The 15,474-nt window shown below is 34.8% G+C and overlaps 1 protein-coding gene across 2 annotated transcripts; it reads right to left on the bottom strand.

Annotated features, from left to right (window-relative positions):
- Positions 1-2,368: 2,368 nt before the first annotated feature.
- On the bottom strand, positions 2,369-14,734 carry LOC122015175 (apoptosis inhibitor 5-like protein API5). Of its 2 annotated transcripts, none has more exons than XM_042571929.1 (16): positions 14,449-14,734; positions 14,168-14,332; positions 13,269-13,368; positions 13,105-13,170; positions 11,482-11,564; positions 11,331-11,405; positions 11,095-11,244; positions 6,445-6,510; positions 6,303-6,368; positions 5,864-5,974; positions 5,406-5,492; positions 5,204-5,310; positions 3,191-3,308; positions 3,042-3,107; positions 2,871-2,968; positions 2,369-2,791 (listed from the first exon to the last, which is right to left on the bottom strand). In XM_042571929.1, exons 1-16 carry the CDS (start codon positions 14,536-14,538, stop codon positions 2,596-2,598), a joined length of 1,644 nt encoding a protein of 547 aa, XP_042427863.1. In that variant the 5' UTR covers positions 14,539-14,734; the 3' UTR covers positions 2,369-2,595. The 2 variants fall into 2 exon arrangements, with proteins under 2 accessions (XP_042427863.1, XP_042427864.1); XM_042571930.1 differs by having other exon boundaries at positions 3,191-3,305.
- Positions 14,735-15,474: the final 740 nt, after the last annotated feature.

Raw genomic sequence — 15,474 nt, 5'->3', positions numbered from 1 at the left:
GACACAAGGATCAAACCATAACAAGACCTAACTTGACTTGGTTAATTACATCAAAACTACTACAGGATACTTACATAATCGATCAAACCCTCTAATATATCCTTTGACTCAGTAAACCAGGTCATACCTTATCTCTTAAATTGCCTCCCTCAGCTCAGCTCATTGCACATCACGATGGATTATCATGTATATCACTCATGACATCTAAATTTGGAAAATAATACTGTCAGTACAAAACTAACAAAACTAGTTAATTCAATTTACATATATGCATGGAACAAACATACAAATTTTATAAACAAATAAGAAAAATAAATATTCTTTATTTGAGGAGTTCCAGTTGAATGACACACTGAACCAATCAATTAGGAAACCCGATCTTAAGCATTAGCTTAGTTCATTGTTCTCATTAGAAATAATCTAATTAGACAGGGGTCTTCTGTACCTATGTTTTGTTATTGTTTAACCTAAGCTCATTTAAGTCAATCTCAAACTTATTGATCAAACTCAGGACCGTTTGACCAAACTAAGATCCATTTGATTAAATCTAGCCTATTTGATCTAATTTAGCCTATGAGAACAAATCTAGTCCATTTGATCAAATCTAACCCATTAGAATAAATTTGACTCATTTGATTAAATCTTAGCCCAATCCCAATTATTTTCATATACATTGAAATAATTGAAGAAAAAAATACACTAAGAGCATTCATATCATATTTCCTATTCAAATTTTAAAATTTAGAGTAGTAGAACTATTTTATTAAATTTATATATCCATTTTTCACTAAATAATACATTAGTTTTCCTATAATTTACTATATATTTTTTTTTATTTTTTTTCTCTCTTCTATATTTTTTTATTATTGTATATGAAATGACAAACGTGGAAGTGGAAGTGGAAGTGAGAATTAGAGAAAATAATATTTTAATATTTAAGAAATGAATTTAAAGAATGGGTAAGATAGATGTTAGAATTTTTTTATATAAAATGTAAAATTTAAGGTAAATTTTTTATTTAGGAATCTAATATGAATATTGTGACTGTTTTCCTTTGTAAATATTATTTTACCATGCAAACAAAAAATAATTATAGATTTTTTTATTCGCAGACAACGAAACCTAATGTTTCATTTCCATCACCAGAGCTTTTTTTTTTCTCTTTTTGATTATTTAAAATCAAGCATTTCCTCATGATTTTGTTTTCTCTTTGATTTTTTAAAATCAAATATTTTCTCACCTTCATCATGATTTTCTCTACCGACGCCACGATTTCTCCGCCGCGACAAATATGGTCATCAGCTCTCGACATAGTCGTCGCCTCGCCACAAGAGGGACGTTCTTTCAACACTTTCTCACGACGCCATCAGCTCAGGGGGAAATCGTGGCGCAAGGTCGTAATTTCCCGATAACTACGTTTGATGCGTTGCCGGTAAGGGTTCGTGAATAAACAATGTTCATAAATCATATTCATTATAAAATTCTTTTCAATATATTAAATAAATAATATAATAAAATAAAATAAACAAATAAATTTGAATTATCAAATTTAATAATTAATCAAATAATTAAAATTTTTAAACAATTAAACAAGTTTGAATTGAGAATTCGATAATATCTAAATAAATTAAGCTCGAATCAAACTCAAGCCAAACTTAAACCAAGTTCAAGATAAATTTAAATTGAGAGCTCGATAATATTTAAATGAACCAAACTTAAATTAAATTTTAAATAAATTCATACTCATAAAAAAATAAATTAAGTCAAACTTAAACAATTATTTTAAAAATTTGATATCGTTTTAAATAAGTAAACAATCCATAGCTCGACTCTTAGCCTACTCCTTCGTGCTACGACTGTGACTCCGTTAACGTCACAACCAAGGTTACCGCTCACCCAAGGTTAAAGTCACTCGCGCGAAGTCATAATCACTACATGGTTGTTGTGGTAGATCCTTTGTATTCTTTTTTTGCCCATTATTATTTGTACCACCTTTAATAAAATAGCAATTACACAATATATTACTCCTAACAATCTTGTTTGTGGTGAACTAATTTCCAATTAAGATGAATTATAGCTCTCCACGATAAAGATATGCATTTTTATGCTGTTCTAGGATGATTTTTGAAAAACCGAGCAAAGCTAAAATGATGTGCATTCAAATTACTTTTCAGCCCAACAACTTTTGATCATCTTATTCTTTGATTGTTCATTAGAACACAGACAAGATATATTATTTCCACACAACAAATATTAAATCAAACCAAGGGATCACCACAATGCAAAGGTATTTCCAAAGCAAAAAATATGGGCAATACTATACACAGCGATCTAGGAATACAAAAGCAAAACAGATGACAGCAGAGAGTTTTCAAATCACGCTATAAAAGAGAACTACGATGAATAAACAAATGTTACAACACGTTTTTACTTGTCTCAAAATCATTAAGTGAAGCGTGTGCTGTCTTCTGCTACAACCATACAAACAGCGGAATGAACATCAATGTTTTTGCCTGGTATCGATCTTGATAAAAAAAAAGGTGTGATGAGGCATTTCCTTGTGGAGCCATCCTATTGATTGATTTCCTAGGAAACTTAAGGAAAACCTCTTGCTTTTCTGCCTCGCCCTCCCCAACTTCTTCCTGCTCTTCCATTTCTCCTACCACCAGCCTGAGACAAACCTTGCAATGCTCTGTCGACGAGCTTGTTTTGCACGATTCCCTCACCACGTGCCTTTTTGTTAGTTCCAGTGCTTGCATTTAACCCGTTGACAGATGCATTCCTCTTACTCCTGGGCATCAAGTAGTTTTTAGAAAGGAGAAGAGAAAAAACAGTAGAGCACTGAGAAGGTTGAAGAGCTTCTTACACACCCTGTAGCAGTTGAAGCTGATGATTGTTTCACTGGTCCCTTCCATGATAGGTTTATTTTTTCGTCTCCGATGAATGAAGGTGCTTTTGCGTGTAATGGCTGAAAGAAAAGATTGGAATGTTATATTTAGTTGAGAATGGTTCAACACCTTATGATGAACCGCCTAGCAAACCTGGGTCATTGCCAGTATATTGTTGCAGATGCGTAATGCTGATGTACTTTGCTGCTGCTCGATTTTCTGCACAGTATGCAGTGGATTCAAGTGAACCTAAACCTGATTGAAGAAATATTTTGAATTGGCAATGATAAAGAAAAACTCACTATCTTAGCCTTTGCCTCTTGTGTCTTTGCTGAAGACATTGCTTTGTTGTGATTATTCATTGCTTGGTTTAATTTCTTCATGGAATTCTTCACAAATTCTTCCGTGGATTTCAATCTGCTTCATGAAGGTGACCAGTAAGATGTCAAATGCATGACTTTCAAATAGAAGCACAAGCTTTAAGCAAAATCAATTCCACCATAATAATGGCTGCAAGGTTCCACATTTTCTTGCAATTTGCGTGTTACACCAGCAATTGAGTTTGAGGTAACATTTTAAAGGAATTCTAGTTCACTATCCTTGGAATCTGTCAATGGAGCGTTTGCACTTCCTCAGAATGTTATTGAGTATTATTTTTTGTTACTAGACATGTTTATGTGAAACCTAACATGTTTGGAACGCAGGATTCAGGAATAGCAATATATTGCTGATGAATGTTGATGGAATAGTTATTCTTAGGTTACAAAAGCAAACCGGAATAGTAATTTAACTGAATTGTTCTTCTCACCAAATTAGTATTCCTTGTATGAATCCCAAGAACAAATATTCTTATATTTTTTATGCATTGTTATTCTATATATCAAACTAATAAATGCATATTCATAATCTATTTCACTACCTAAAGAAATATATTGTTAATTCCATTCTGTAAGCCAAACGTCCTAATTGTCAGTATGGACCAGTCAGCTCAACCGGAGTACAAAGTACACAAGGTCAATCCAGTCCATTTTGATGCATAGAATGAAAATCAAGAAAACCAATAAAAAACAAAGAACCAGTAGAACCAAACTGTTTATGTAAACATTTAACATTGGCGCAATTCTTATGAAACAAGACAACCAATATTTTATCAGGGTGGCAATATGACAATAATGGAAGGAAACGTAAAGGGAAATAAAATATTTGGTAGATGTTGAGATGGTATGGTAACAAGTTGAATCAGGAAGGAATCTAGCACGAATAAGGAAAGAATTGGATGTGAATCAATGTGACATAGGTAGAAAATTAGGAGATAATTTCCATTTAACACCCCTCAAACTGAAAGGAGGCGGAAGTAGTTTCAGTGTGCATCAAACTCAATGAAGACAGATGATCATGCAACAGAAGAGTTTTTGAATTGGCAAGTGAAATCACACTGAGCAAAACATTTGGCACCAAGGATGATTTGCACAAAGCTTTAGAATCACAATGTCTGTAACACATCAACAAATCAAATATAGGACTTGAAATATAATGCTAGATTGAACAACCCACTCAACCCTATGAATGATGTGTGTTTTTCATGGGATTATTAGAACTCCAGAATGGCAATGTAAAAAAATTCCAAATTACCACCACTAAATAAAAAGATACAGACCTATGTATGATCTCTATGTTCTCATGGGATTTAAGGGATAAACAATAGAGAATCATCTGATAATGTGCTTTGCGACATGCATTGTTCCAGTTTGAGAGGAACAGTAGCATATGCTGTGATTTTAAAATCGGAGAAGAGGGCAAGGGGATATGCATAGTCTGCACTCAGCTGAAAAATGCAGGGATAAAACCCATGATGATGATGGTGAAATATACTCACCCATTTATGAAGGAGCATTAGCAATGTAAATATATAAAGATTTCTTTCCTAGCAACTCCAGTTTTGGGGGATAAATGATTGGTCAATCAACTTTGACACTTTAAATATACTTTCAAACCAAAATATAAGCAAAGAAGCTGCTGGTGTTGTGTTTCGGATTGCATCCACTGATGCCGTTGATCACAGTATTGAGACCTTATGCCAACCTATTCCTTAATTAATTGTTCAAATAGGCAGTCGATTTGAATATAAAATTTTAATGTAATTTTATATTTTGATATTTATTAATCTATAATTTTTTGTATTTTTAAACAATTTATCATAAGTATTAACATGTTTAGCAAATTTAACAATTTTATAAGCATGAAAATATAACTCCTGGATGATAGCATTTTCCAGGTGATTCAGAAAGGGAAAGGAAATGGTAAGCTTGTCTCACCTCTCAATGAAATCTCTGTAATTCTCTGAAAAGTCCTCTCCCAGCCGGTCTGAAGGCTGACCAGTAACAATCTTGTACCCACAAAGGCTATTGGTAGTGTTTGGGGTCTGCATAATCAAGATATCGGACAACATAAAAATATTTGTTAACACTAAAGAAAAACATATGAAGGTAGACTGAAACAAAAAATCTAGTTGATAACCTTGTGCGCTAAATGGTGAAATGAGTATAGTAAGCACTCCAGATAGTTATATTTAGGTTCTTCCGTTTTTCTCAGAGGCATGTACTTCTGCAGAGAGAGAGAGAGAGAGAGAGAGAGAGAATGAATAACAAATCTCCATCAAAAAGGGACGCCCTAGATAAATAGGAAAGGAAATAAACTAGTAACAGATGAATACAACTGTCAAATAAATAAATATTCCAATAAAAAGTACAAAGAAATTACTTCAGAAGAATAGCAAATATAACTTTGAGAAATAAAAATAAAGAAAGGGTGACTGCAGCAATAAAAATGGCATGAAAGAATCAGGAATACATAACCCCATATCACCCTACTGACAAAACAGGATAATCAAAAAAGTGCTGGTCAAGACTGCATGGTGGGAGCAAGGGATATAATGCTATGTGCTTTTGACGAACTGTTGGTGCAAGACACAGTACCTTTAATAGTGTTACAATGGATGGAAGAAGTTGACGTGAATCCTGAGCGCTTGCACGAGGTGAAGTTTCAGCAAGATTCTTGAGCAAATCTAATTTCCTCTCTTCAGGAAGCTGAGAAGATCAGATCAACATCCATCAGCACAGCAAAACATGCTACAGAAAATGAATAATTATAGTACTAGAGGTCAATGTGAGGATGTATGCAATTTTCACCACACTTATAACTATAGAAGCAGTCACGACAGGTACATTGAGATAGGATATAGGGAGAGTTAACAAAAACATCCAGACAGTTTGGATTAAGATCATTATACAACATCCTTGGTGAAAATTTTATGAACAATTTAGACTAGTAAGGCAAGGTATGCAACAAATTTACCTTTAGAAGACTGTAAAGCAACAGGAATAAGTAAAATGTATACACGCATACAAAGGTTACCTTATCAAATACAGGTAATATGTGTTTGTTGACATAATTGAGGAACTTGCTGCTTGAGGCACCTCTCTGACACGATAGAAGCAGTTAAATGTAACACTTCATTGCCAATTGTTATAATCTTACACACAATCTTGCCACTTACCACAAAAAAAGGAAGAGCCATACACATGCAGGAAATCAGTCTGTCAATATGATCAACATCTTCAACCTGAAGCAACAGAGATTCCAGTAAGCTTTCATAACTAATTATCTGGATAAACAAAGTTGTCAGCGCCAAAAGTAAAATTAAATAATTATGACAAGTAAATTCTATAAATTTACAAAGAAAGCAAGGACAGAAAAATAATCGAATGTTCTTTTTGACATGCTCGAAATTCAAACTACAGAAATTCAAAAGAGAGAGATAGAGAGAGAGGAAAATAATAAGCCAATATGAAGCTACTCTTTGGGGACATAGAACTTTGTGGTCATAGAATGCACATGAAATCCAACTTTGATGTTTCAAACGGTGTTAAGGCAGTTGGCATAGCAAAAAGATCAGCTAAATGCTAAGGATCATATAAACGATGAAATGAGAATTGTGTCTTGGGATGCAGCATTGGGTAACGCAAACTCCTCAACAATAATTTATTTGGTAAAAGCATTAGCCTGAAAAATAGAATGTTACCCAAAAGTACTTTCATTCTGTTCAGTCGCTATGAATCTTTCCCAACTTTCTTTATTAGCTGCTTGTGCTTCGGCATACCTCAAGACATGTGCTTTCTAAACTCATCAAGAGTAGCAAACAAAGGAAAAAGTGAGTGGCACAATGCCATATGCACTAAGGAGGAACCCTAAGTGATCAATGAGACCAAGGGTTTGAAAGAGATCTGAGTGAAGGTTTGGGTTGGCATATCATTTATATGCTTTTACACAACCCTGAAGCCAAATATACAATGATAAGACAAAGCAGCTGCCTAGAGGAACTGATCCTAACGTGTCCATGAGTGGGCATTGAGCTTTTGATTAAGTTGGCGTCTTGAATGGGGCCATATGCATCCACAATAGTATTGCCACACACACAAAGATGTGGCACACAGCCATATGCACAAAAAATCAAAGGCAATCTACCAGAACAGGCACTTAGTTTTCAGATTAATCAAAATACCCCATGTTTCCATTTTTTCCCCCAAAATGTGCCCTGGCCCATTTTTCTCATTATACACTTCCATTTTAAATTTCCCTCTTACCAGTTAATTCTGAAATCAGCTTGCAGATTGATCCTGAAATCAGCCTGTTTGGACAAAAGTGGATTATTTAGGCATCATTAGGATGTGAGTATCCCCGGAATGCAAATTTTAGAAGGAAATGAACTTGCACATAAGGTTCAAAGTGAAAATGTTGTCAAAGTCGATTTCAAATACATCTTGTTGACCATTCTGTTCAATTTGTCCCAAGTAAGTTGATTCAAAATTTTGCTTGTTTAAACGAAAGCAAGTGGGCACCACTATGATGCAACAATTCTCAAAATGTATTTGTCAAGTGCAAATCAGCCTGCTGACCACTCTCTGCAAATTTTCCCCATGCCCAAGCAAGCTGGTAATGAAATCAACATGTTTAGGCCAAAGTGATTTGTCCAAGGATCATTAGACATGAGTATACCAAACTGCATGTTTCAGGTGGCAATGAATCCTTACATAAGATTTCAAGTGAAAATCCTGTCACAAACTGATTTCAAAATCAGCAAGTGATTAAGAATTTTGAGATGGAAGGGTATAATGGAAAAGAAAAAAGAAGGGGAGCATTTTAGTTGAAAAAAAAAAGGAAAAAGGGGTGTATCTCAAGAAATCAAAAGAATCAGGGGGTTTATTTTGGTAAATTAATCATGGACAAACCAAATGTGTTTCTATTAGAGCCTTATAGGTTCTCCTGTTATACCCTAGTTAATTCCCACATGATATGCTGTGGAGTGGTTTATTTGAAAAGTGCTGGATTTGTGGAGGAGCCAACATTTGGCCTCACATGCCACCGACTAGGAAGAATTTAGGCCTACTGTTGAACTTTGGATCTGACAAAGGATGTTATGTCTTAAATGAGTGAGAATGTGAGATTATGACCCGCTAGTTTAGTCTCACATTATAAGCTGTGGAATAATGGAGCAATTTTTATAAGCTTAAATGAAAGAGCTATTATTAACTTGAACTTTAAAAAAATTAGGTTCAACAGGTTAATGATTTAGTTATCTCACCTAGGAGGATTGTGACATCTCTAGCTACATATGTGAACACAGATTCAACAGGTTCACCCATAAGTACTTGCTTTAGAATCATCAAGTGTTTAGGAGGCCATGCTCAAAAGATCTAGATGGAGCATTGCAGAACCATCAATTTTTCTCATTTTTAGTTTTTACCGATCTTATAGGTTTTATAAATCCATATGCATAGAGTTTTAACTATTTTATTTCTTTGTTTCAACCCTTCTTGCATTTACTTCTTCATTGTGTCAAATTTTAGGGAAATGATCAGGATGGATGAGTGTCAAGTTAGATTGTTTCCACATTTGGATTTCCTTAAATTGAAATCAAAGTTTGTATTGTATTTTCACTATTTTTTAAAGACTTTCCATATTTGTATATATAACTTTGAAATGATCTTTAAAACAAATCTGGGTCCTTATTGAGTCAAAACTAATAGCTTAGGTCAAACTAGGTTGTGTTGTTCTATTCCTAAAACTGTTACAATATTTTGTAATATAGCAAGAGAGCTGAATATCTTCATAACTATTCTTTGAACAAAACTCCGATCATGTGGGTTTCTAAATTTTTTTTACTATCAAAACCTGAAAGTGGAATCTCCAAAATAGAAAACCTAGCCCCATGAGAAGAAAAAAATGGGAAAAATGTGGTCTGGGTTTTTGGCCACCCCCACCACAATCCCTTTGAAAAGAGAATCATATAAGCACTAAGGTGAAGTTTTTCGTTTCCAATATTAAGTCAAACTATGTGAAATATTAGAAAAGATATTTAAGGAATCAACAAAAAGTTCATCTCTTTCACCCCTACTTGGCCTTCAAATTGTGCCAAGTGTCAAATACACAACAACAGGACAGGTATGATGGAAGAAGGGGAAAATCATACAGTAAAAAAGCATAAAGACCAAGGCGCAACATGAGATATAAAGAAAAAAACATTAATTTTTTTAGCTATGTTAATTTACATGCAAACGTCATAAGAAGACAAAGTTTGATAGAACAGTAGACTGCATATATGTTATATACTCTTGAAAGTTTCAACAGGGGCCTGCTTGCGATTTTAGAAAATAGTTGAATTTTTCTGCAAAAATACAATATAATAAACATAACCCTACTTCTTCTTCCCATGCCCGTGTCTGCCTTCCTATTCTCCTTCTAACCCTAACACCCTTTCCTCGTGCCACTGCTGCAGATGCCGCCGTCGACGCATGCCATCCCCGTCGTTGCCACTGCCACCACCACAAACCGCCGTTGTTGCCACAACTACACACTTTCATCGCCATCGTCATTGCGATTGTTGTTGTCGCTGCACGCCAATGTCATTGTTGCAGCAATCCTGCGACACTACACATTCCTGTGACACCACTACCCCACATTGCTTTGCGTTAGGATACATAGAAGGAAAAACCCCAACCGAAGCAATTTGGACACTTCGATCGATCATGTGGATTTTTCCTGCTTGATTCTCTATGAAAATTGTCTTGTGTGTATTAATTGGATAAACTAGACGCTATAGATTATCTATGATTTTCAGTCTAGCAAAAAGGAATTAGGTATGATCGTTACTACTCTTGTTGCTTGTTAAATTTCTCCTAAATTACTTGTTACCTTTACATTCTAGTTGCCTAGCTGTCTAATCTATTCTTTGTCGAAGCTTATCAGTTAGACTACCACAAAGTAACTCTAAATTAGAAGAAAAATTATGGAAGCATAGCATAGTCCCTTAAGGAATTGGAAATACCATGAGAATTTCAATAAATTGAATTAAATAATCAATTATGCTAAACTAGCCAAATGATAGATAAATCATATGAGAGAGAGAACTACCGCTCTACGATCCAAAGGAGTCATGTGAATTATCAAACTAGGTTAACTAGAAAATGAATGCGACTTGAACATCATGGAGCTTCAGCTCAACGCTTTATAAGAGGGCATGACTATTTATGCTAGAATAGATCTAATAATTCTCATAATTAGAAATCTAATAATTCTCATAATTATGGAGCATTAGCTCTGCCCTCAACAAGGACTCTTGAGTCCTTTTGTGTGTTCATAGGCTTCGACCATATTACAGGAGATGTGTTATTCATTGGGTGGATTGTAGGTCATTCACTCTATCCTTGTGAGGTGAATTTCGGGTGAATTACGAGTCGTTCACTGTTGTAGAAAGTAAGTATATGTGCATACACAATCTATTTCGTTATGAGTGGATTGAGGCTCGTTCACTCTTATATACGATGCATCCTTCTCGAGTGAATTGTAATTCCTTCACCCTTATGTTATATTATATATTATGTATTTCCTATTAGGTTGATTGAGAGTTGTTCACCACATGTATATATGATACATTCATTCTGGATGGATTGCACGTTAGTCATCCATATATATGAGGCATTCTTCATTGGGCAAATTGCAGATTGTTTGCCCTTATATAATGTGTGTATATATATGTGCTTGATTCCCTGAGAAATGTATAAGGAGCCTAACTTGACAGCAAAGATATACAATTATTTTGATTCTTGTCATGCACAATCTATTTTCACTTATGATGTCTACTACTTACATTGAATTGAGCATCTAGGTCAGCCTGTCCTTCAATAATCTCAATCAGTTCTTGCATATTTTCTGGAGGCACGCCATCACCAAAAATGCTAAAACTCCTCAGGAAATCCATAAATAACTTAAACTCAGCACCAGTTACATCTTGTAAGCTCTGGAAATAAATAAGAAAAAATCATATCATGTAAAAGTTACTGGTTAAGACACGGGGAAAACCCACAAAAAGGAACAGAGATTTACCTTTTTCACCAAATCAGTAACATATCTTTCCATTTCCACTTGAGGCCTTAGAAGTTCAGCCTTGAGAGGAAACACCTAGTGATGCACCTTTACAATTAATAAAAAAAAGCATATATTTACAAGCAAGATACAAAGGTCAATACAAGTTTACCTTGTCCTTAAGAAAACAAATAACCTTCTCACGAACATTCTCTGCTCCTATCTCAATATGCTTAAACAAAGCTGTTAAAGAAGCTGAAAACCCAGAACCATCAATCAGATAATTAAAAACGTTAATGGACCAAAGCAGAATAGATTTTCTTCTCAAAAGGCTCTTAATAAATTCATCTTGCAGAAAAAAAGGACAGACAGTAAAGCCAACTGTTACAAAAATAACCATGTAATATCATTCAAGGACTTATTTTATACAGCTGGAAGTCCACTAACACAACTATATGTTTATTAGCCTTAATTGGCAGCATTTCTATCTTGCACTAAGTAACCAAAAAATACCTTGCAGAAAAAGTTATGAACAGAACTATATTCTCATTTATTAATTCCTGATATATCAGATCACTTAAATCATTTGGGACTTGGTTTCGTTCAGAACCTTCATTTCTTCATTTAGACATCACATTGAATGGAATTTCAAAAACCACACTAAAATTTGAATTAATTGCTTAGCCTCTAGGACATGCTTTACCTAATATTACATGACTTCCAAAATCAATCCGAAACTCAACTCAAATATCATCTGCGTGTGACCTTCTCAAAAGACTAACTTGACATGAAAAAAAAAATTCAGAAGTTTCTTAAATATGCCTGCGGAAGTTACAAATTTGACTAAAGCATATGATGAGAAACTAAAATATAATCGGCATTGGCATAACATCAGCATAATTATAAGCAGATAGTCAGGCCTCTTGGCCACTTATCATCGTTCTAACTTTGCCAATGTGGCTTCTAAGAGGGCAGTGGTATGGTTGGTATTGTGTCCCTGCTTACAGACTTCAGCTGAAAGAAAATCCACCAATCTGAATATAGGAAGGAAAGAATCTGAGTGGGAAAAATGTGGAGAGAAAAAAAAAATCTTAATTGTGAAAACTCAACAAATCTGTTACCAGATTGTCAATTGCACTGGATCAGAATGAGGTCCACAGGTGGTGTTTTGATGGTTCAAGCTGCAGCGACCATCATATACTTTAAATTCTAAGGGCCAACAATATGTGAAAGAAAATTGTACATGTCTCTGCTTCCTACAAAGCCCAGAACTTATCTTAATAAGTTCCCTCTCCTCATGTAAGCCTAGATCTTGGTGAAGGGCAAGGAGGACACAGAAGGAAAGATGGGATGGTCCCTGCTTTCTGTTTAGTTTTGTAAACTGATTTATATCAGGGCAAGAAGAATGGTATCAGTGAAATGAGGAGATTATCTATCTACGTTCATAAATTTACTGTGTGGCGTGCATCCCTGCTTCCTTCCTAGTCTAGTAAAGTATTGTTGGCCTAAAAATGAAGAGAAAATGGCTATTTGAATATATTAAGGCGAGGAGAAAATAATTGGACCTATCTGCATAACAGGTCAAGCAAATTCGAATTGAAGAGAAATGTGAAAAAATTTTATTGTTTGTCCCGTTACAAGCACGCACAGGATCATATATATCATATTCATGGACTAACATGAAGCAATGAGAAAAAGGGAAATAATTAATAGTATTAGAAATCAGTCAGTAATTTTAGAAAAATGATGAGATTATACACACTAATTATCATTGATTTGAGCATTGTGGCTTTACCTTTTACATCATGCCTTAGAAGGGTCATCAAGGATTTTTGCACCGCATCTCGCTCCACATTTTCCTCTTAAGTAATAAAGTAAAAAAATAAAAAATAAAGAGTTGTCCAAATTGAATATTAGGTATTGAATGCCACAAATTGGTGATCAGATACAAATATGTACCATATATTAAGAGTTGTCCAAGAACATCCACAATTTTGGATATATATTCAGGGGTATCCTTGCACAGAAGAGGAAGACCTCGAATAGCTTGTATTCTGATCTGTTAAAATATACACAGTAGTAAGCATGTGAAGAACAAAATACTTAAAAGTAAATGTCACTACGAACAAGATGAAACTACAGAGGCTTTGCAATTGCTGGTTAAAGATAGAGAATCAATAAAAATGTGTTCCACTTTTCATTATGGCAAATATGAGAATAGTATAAGACAGGATATCTGTGTCATTGTATCATACAAAGAAAACAACATGAACTTTCAAAGTTTTTCTTTTTTGTGTGTGTGTGTAAGTTGTCAAGGGTTAATGATATTAACTTATTACAATACGACAAAGAAAAGACAGATGATTTTAGAAAATCTAGACATGAAAATCAAATATTGCAAAAATATAGGCAATGAGCTATTGTACACAGCCATCAATGATAACACCAAATTTCTCCTAGATATGAATTACAAAAAAAGATAAGTCCATGATACATGATCACATTAGAGACAAGCTTCTTTTGTGTATGTTTAATAACTGATTCTATACAAAGAAGCACCAGCCTTACACGGAGAACCCCGCAGGGGAAAAAATATTATTTTACTAACAACAACAAATAGACATTTTCTCCACTTTTGGTTCAGTGCGTTCAAGTGGAGATTATGTGCATGCTACAAAAGTAAGTCGCAGAGTAACCACAAACGAGAACTCAGTGTATTTTTCCAGTCAATTATGAAGCACGTAACCACAAAAGCACCCGTACCCACAATTGCCTCTATTTAATCACTGATAGAAACCAAAAACACTCCATTTGCCAATATTCAAGAATAAAGTCCAAAGAAAATAATGGAAACAAACCCCGAGTTCATCCTCTTCAATCAAATCAAACTGCGCAGTCATGGCATCGGTAGCGAGGCTGGGGAAGAACTTAAAAAACCGCGGAATGAGCTGCGCGGCCAGCTGCTTCGCCTTCACGCTCTGCCCCTTCACCGCCGCGATGATACCTTGATACTCACCCTCATGCTGCGAAAACGCACAACAAACAGAGATTCAGTTGAGAACGCAAACCCTAGCGAAGAGAAGAACACTTCTTCTCGGACGGAGAATGGCATGAATGGAGTGGAGAAAAGAGGGGGCACCAGAGTCTTGTCTTTGGCCTCGTTGAGACGCTCCCCGAACTCGTAGAGCCTCTCGACTTCAGCGGCATCGGCAGCGGAATCGGAGGCCATAGCGGGCAGGCGGTGAGAAGACGACTCTCGCTCTCTCCTCGTCTAGCAGAAAGGTGGAATGGCGGAGGTCGGGAGGACGCGGAGGAGGGCCGTGGATGCCGATAAGGGAGAGGTTGTGGGGTTTAGAAAGAGCTTGGGGCGGCGGTCGCGCCCCGATCCATGGCCTGATGGTTTTTTTATTTTATCTGTTGCGATAGTTCACGTAGCTGAATCCAGACTTTATTCGAGCGAGAAAGAGTCTACCCACGTAATTTAAAAATAATAATAATAATTATGGGAAACTTCTATTTCTATCGGTCATTCCGGCTAATTCGAATTTTTTTTTTTTTTACAACTTACTACAATAAAAAAAAAAATTATTAAAGCTCTTGATTTCTCCTAATAATTCGTTGAAACAAAAGATATTGGTTCTTATAACTCGGTCTCAAATATTCGTGCAACATAATGATATCATATTAGCTTTATTTACTTCTTTGCATTATAGATTTATAGAGTAAAAACTCAATTATTAATAATTAAAAATCATCTTTACAAAAATACTCAAACCAATGGCCACAAAGAAGCTTTAGGAAATCTTAAAAAAAAAACTGAGTAATAAAGCTATAAACAAACTAAGTCTAATTTTAGGATGTTCAAACTTATTTGATAAAATAATGAATCAAATTTAAAATGAACTAAGTTTTTGAAATGATTGTTCAAGCTTAGCTTGATTTATTTTCGTAAGTTTGGGTTTGTTTGAAATTTGACTTGAACTTGATTCGTTTAGATATTATCGAGCTCTTAATTCAAACTTGGCTTGAGCTTTGTTCGAACTTGAATTATTTATATATTATCGAACTCTTAATTCAAACTTGTTTGATTGGTTATTGAACTTGATAATTCAAATTTTTTTTTTAAAATTTTTAAATTTTTTATTTAGCATATTGATAAGAGTTT

Source organism: Zingiber officinale, chromosome 8B, assembly GCF_018446385.1.
Source record: "Zingiber officinale cultivar Zhangliang chromosome 8B, Zo_v1.1, whole genome shotgun sequence".
Taxonomy (NCBI): Eukaryota; Viridiplantae; Streptophyta; class Magnoliopsida; order Zingiberales; family Zingiberaceae; genus Zingiber; species Zingiber officinale.
This window is presented reverse-complemented; position numbering and strand designations above follow the sequence as displayed.

What these genes read in the sequence shown, in the direction of transcription:
- LOC122015175 (XM_042571929.1), bottom strand. Translation starts at nt 14,538, where the DNA reads ATGGCCTCCGATTCCGCTGCCGATGCCGCTGAAGTCGAGAGGCTCTAC. An exon ending in TATTACCTGTATTTGATAAG is followed by an intron (nt 5,975 to 6,302) that starts GTAACCTTTGTA and finishes TGATCTTCTCAG; the next exon opens with CTTCCTGAAGAGAGGAAATT. An exon ending in TCAGCTTCAACTGCTACAGG is followed by an intron (nt 2,792 to 2,870) that starts GTGTGTAAGAAG and finishes CTTGATGCCCAG; the next exon opens with GAGTAAGAGGAATGCATCTG.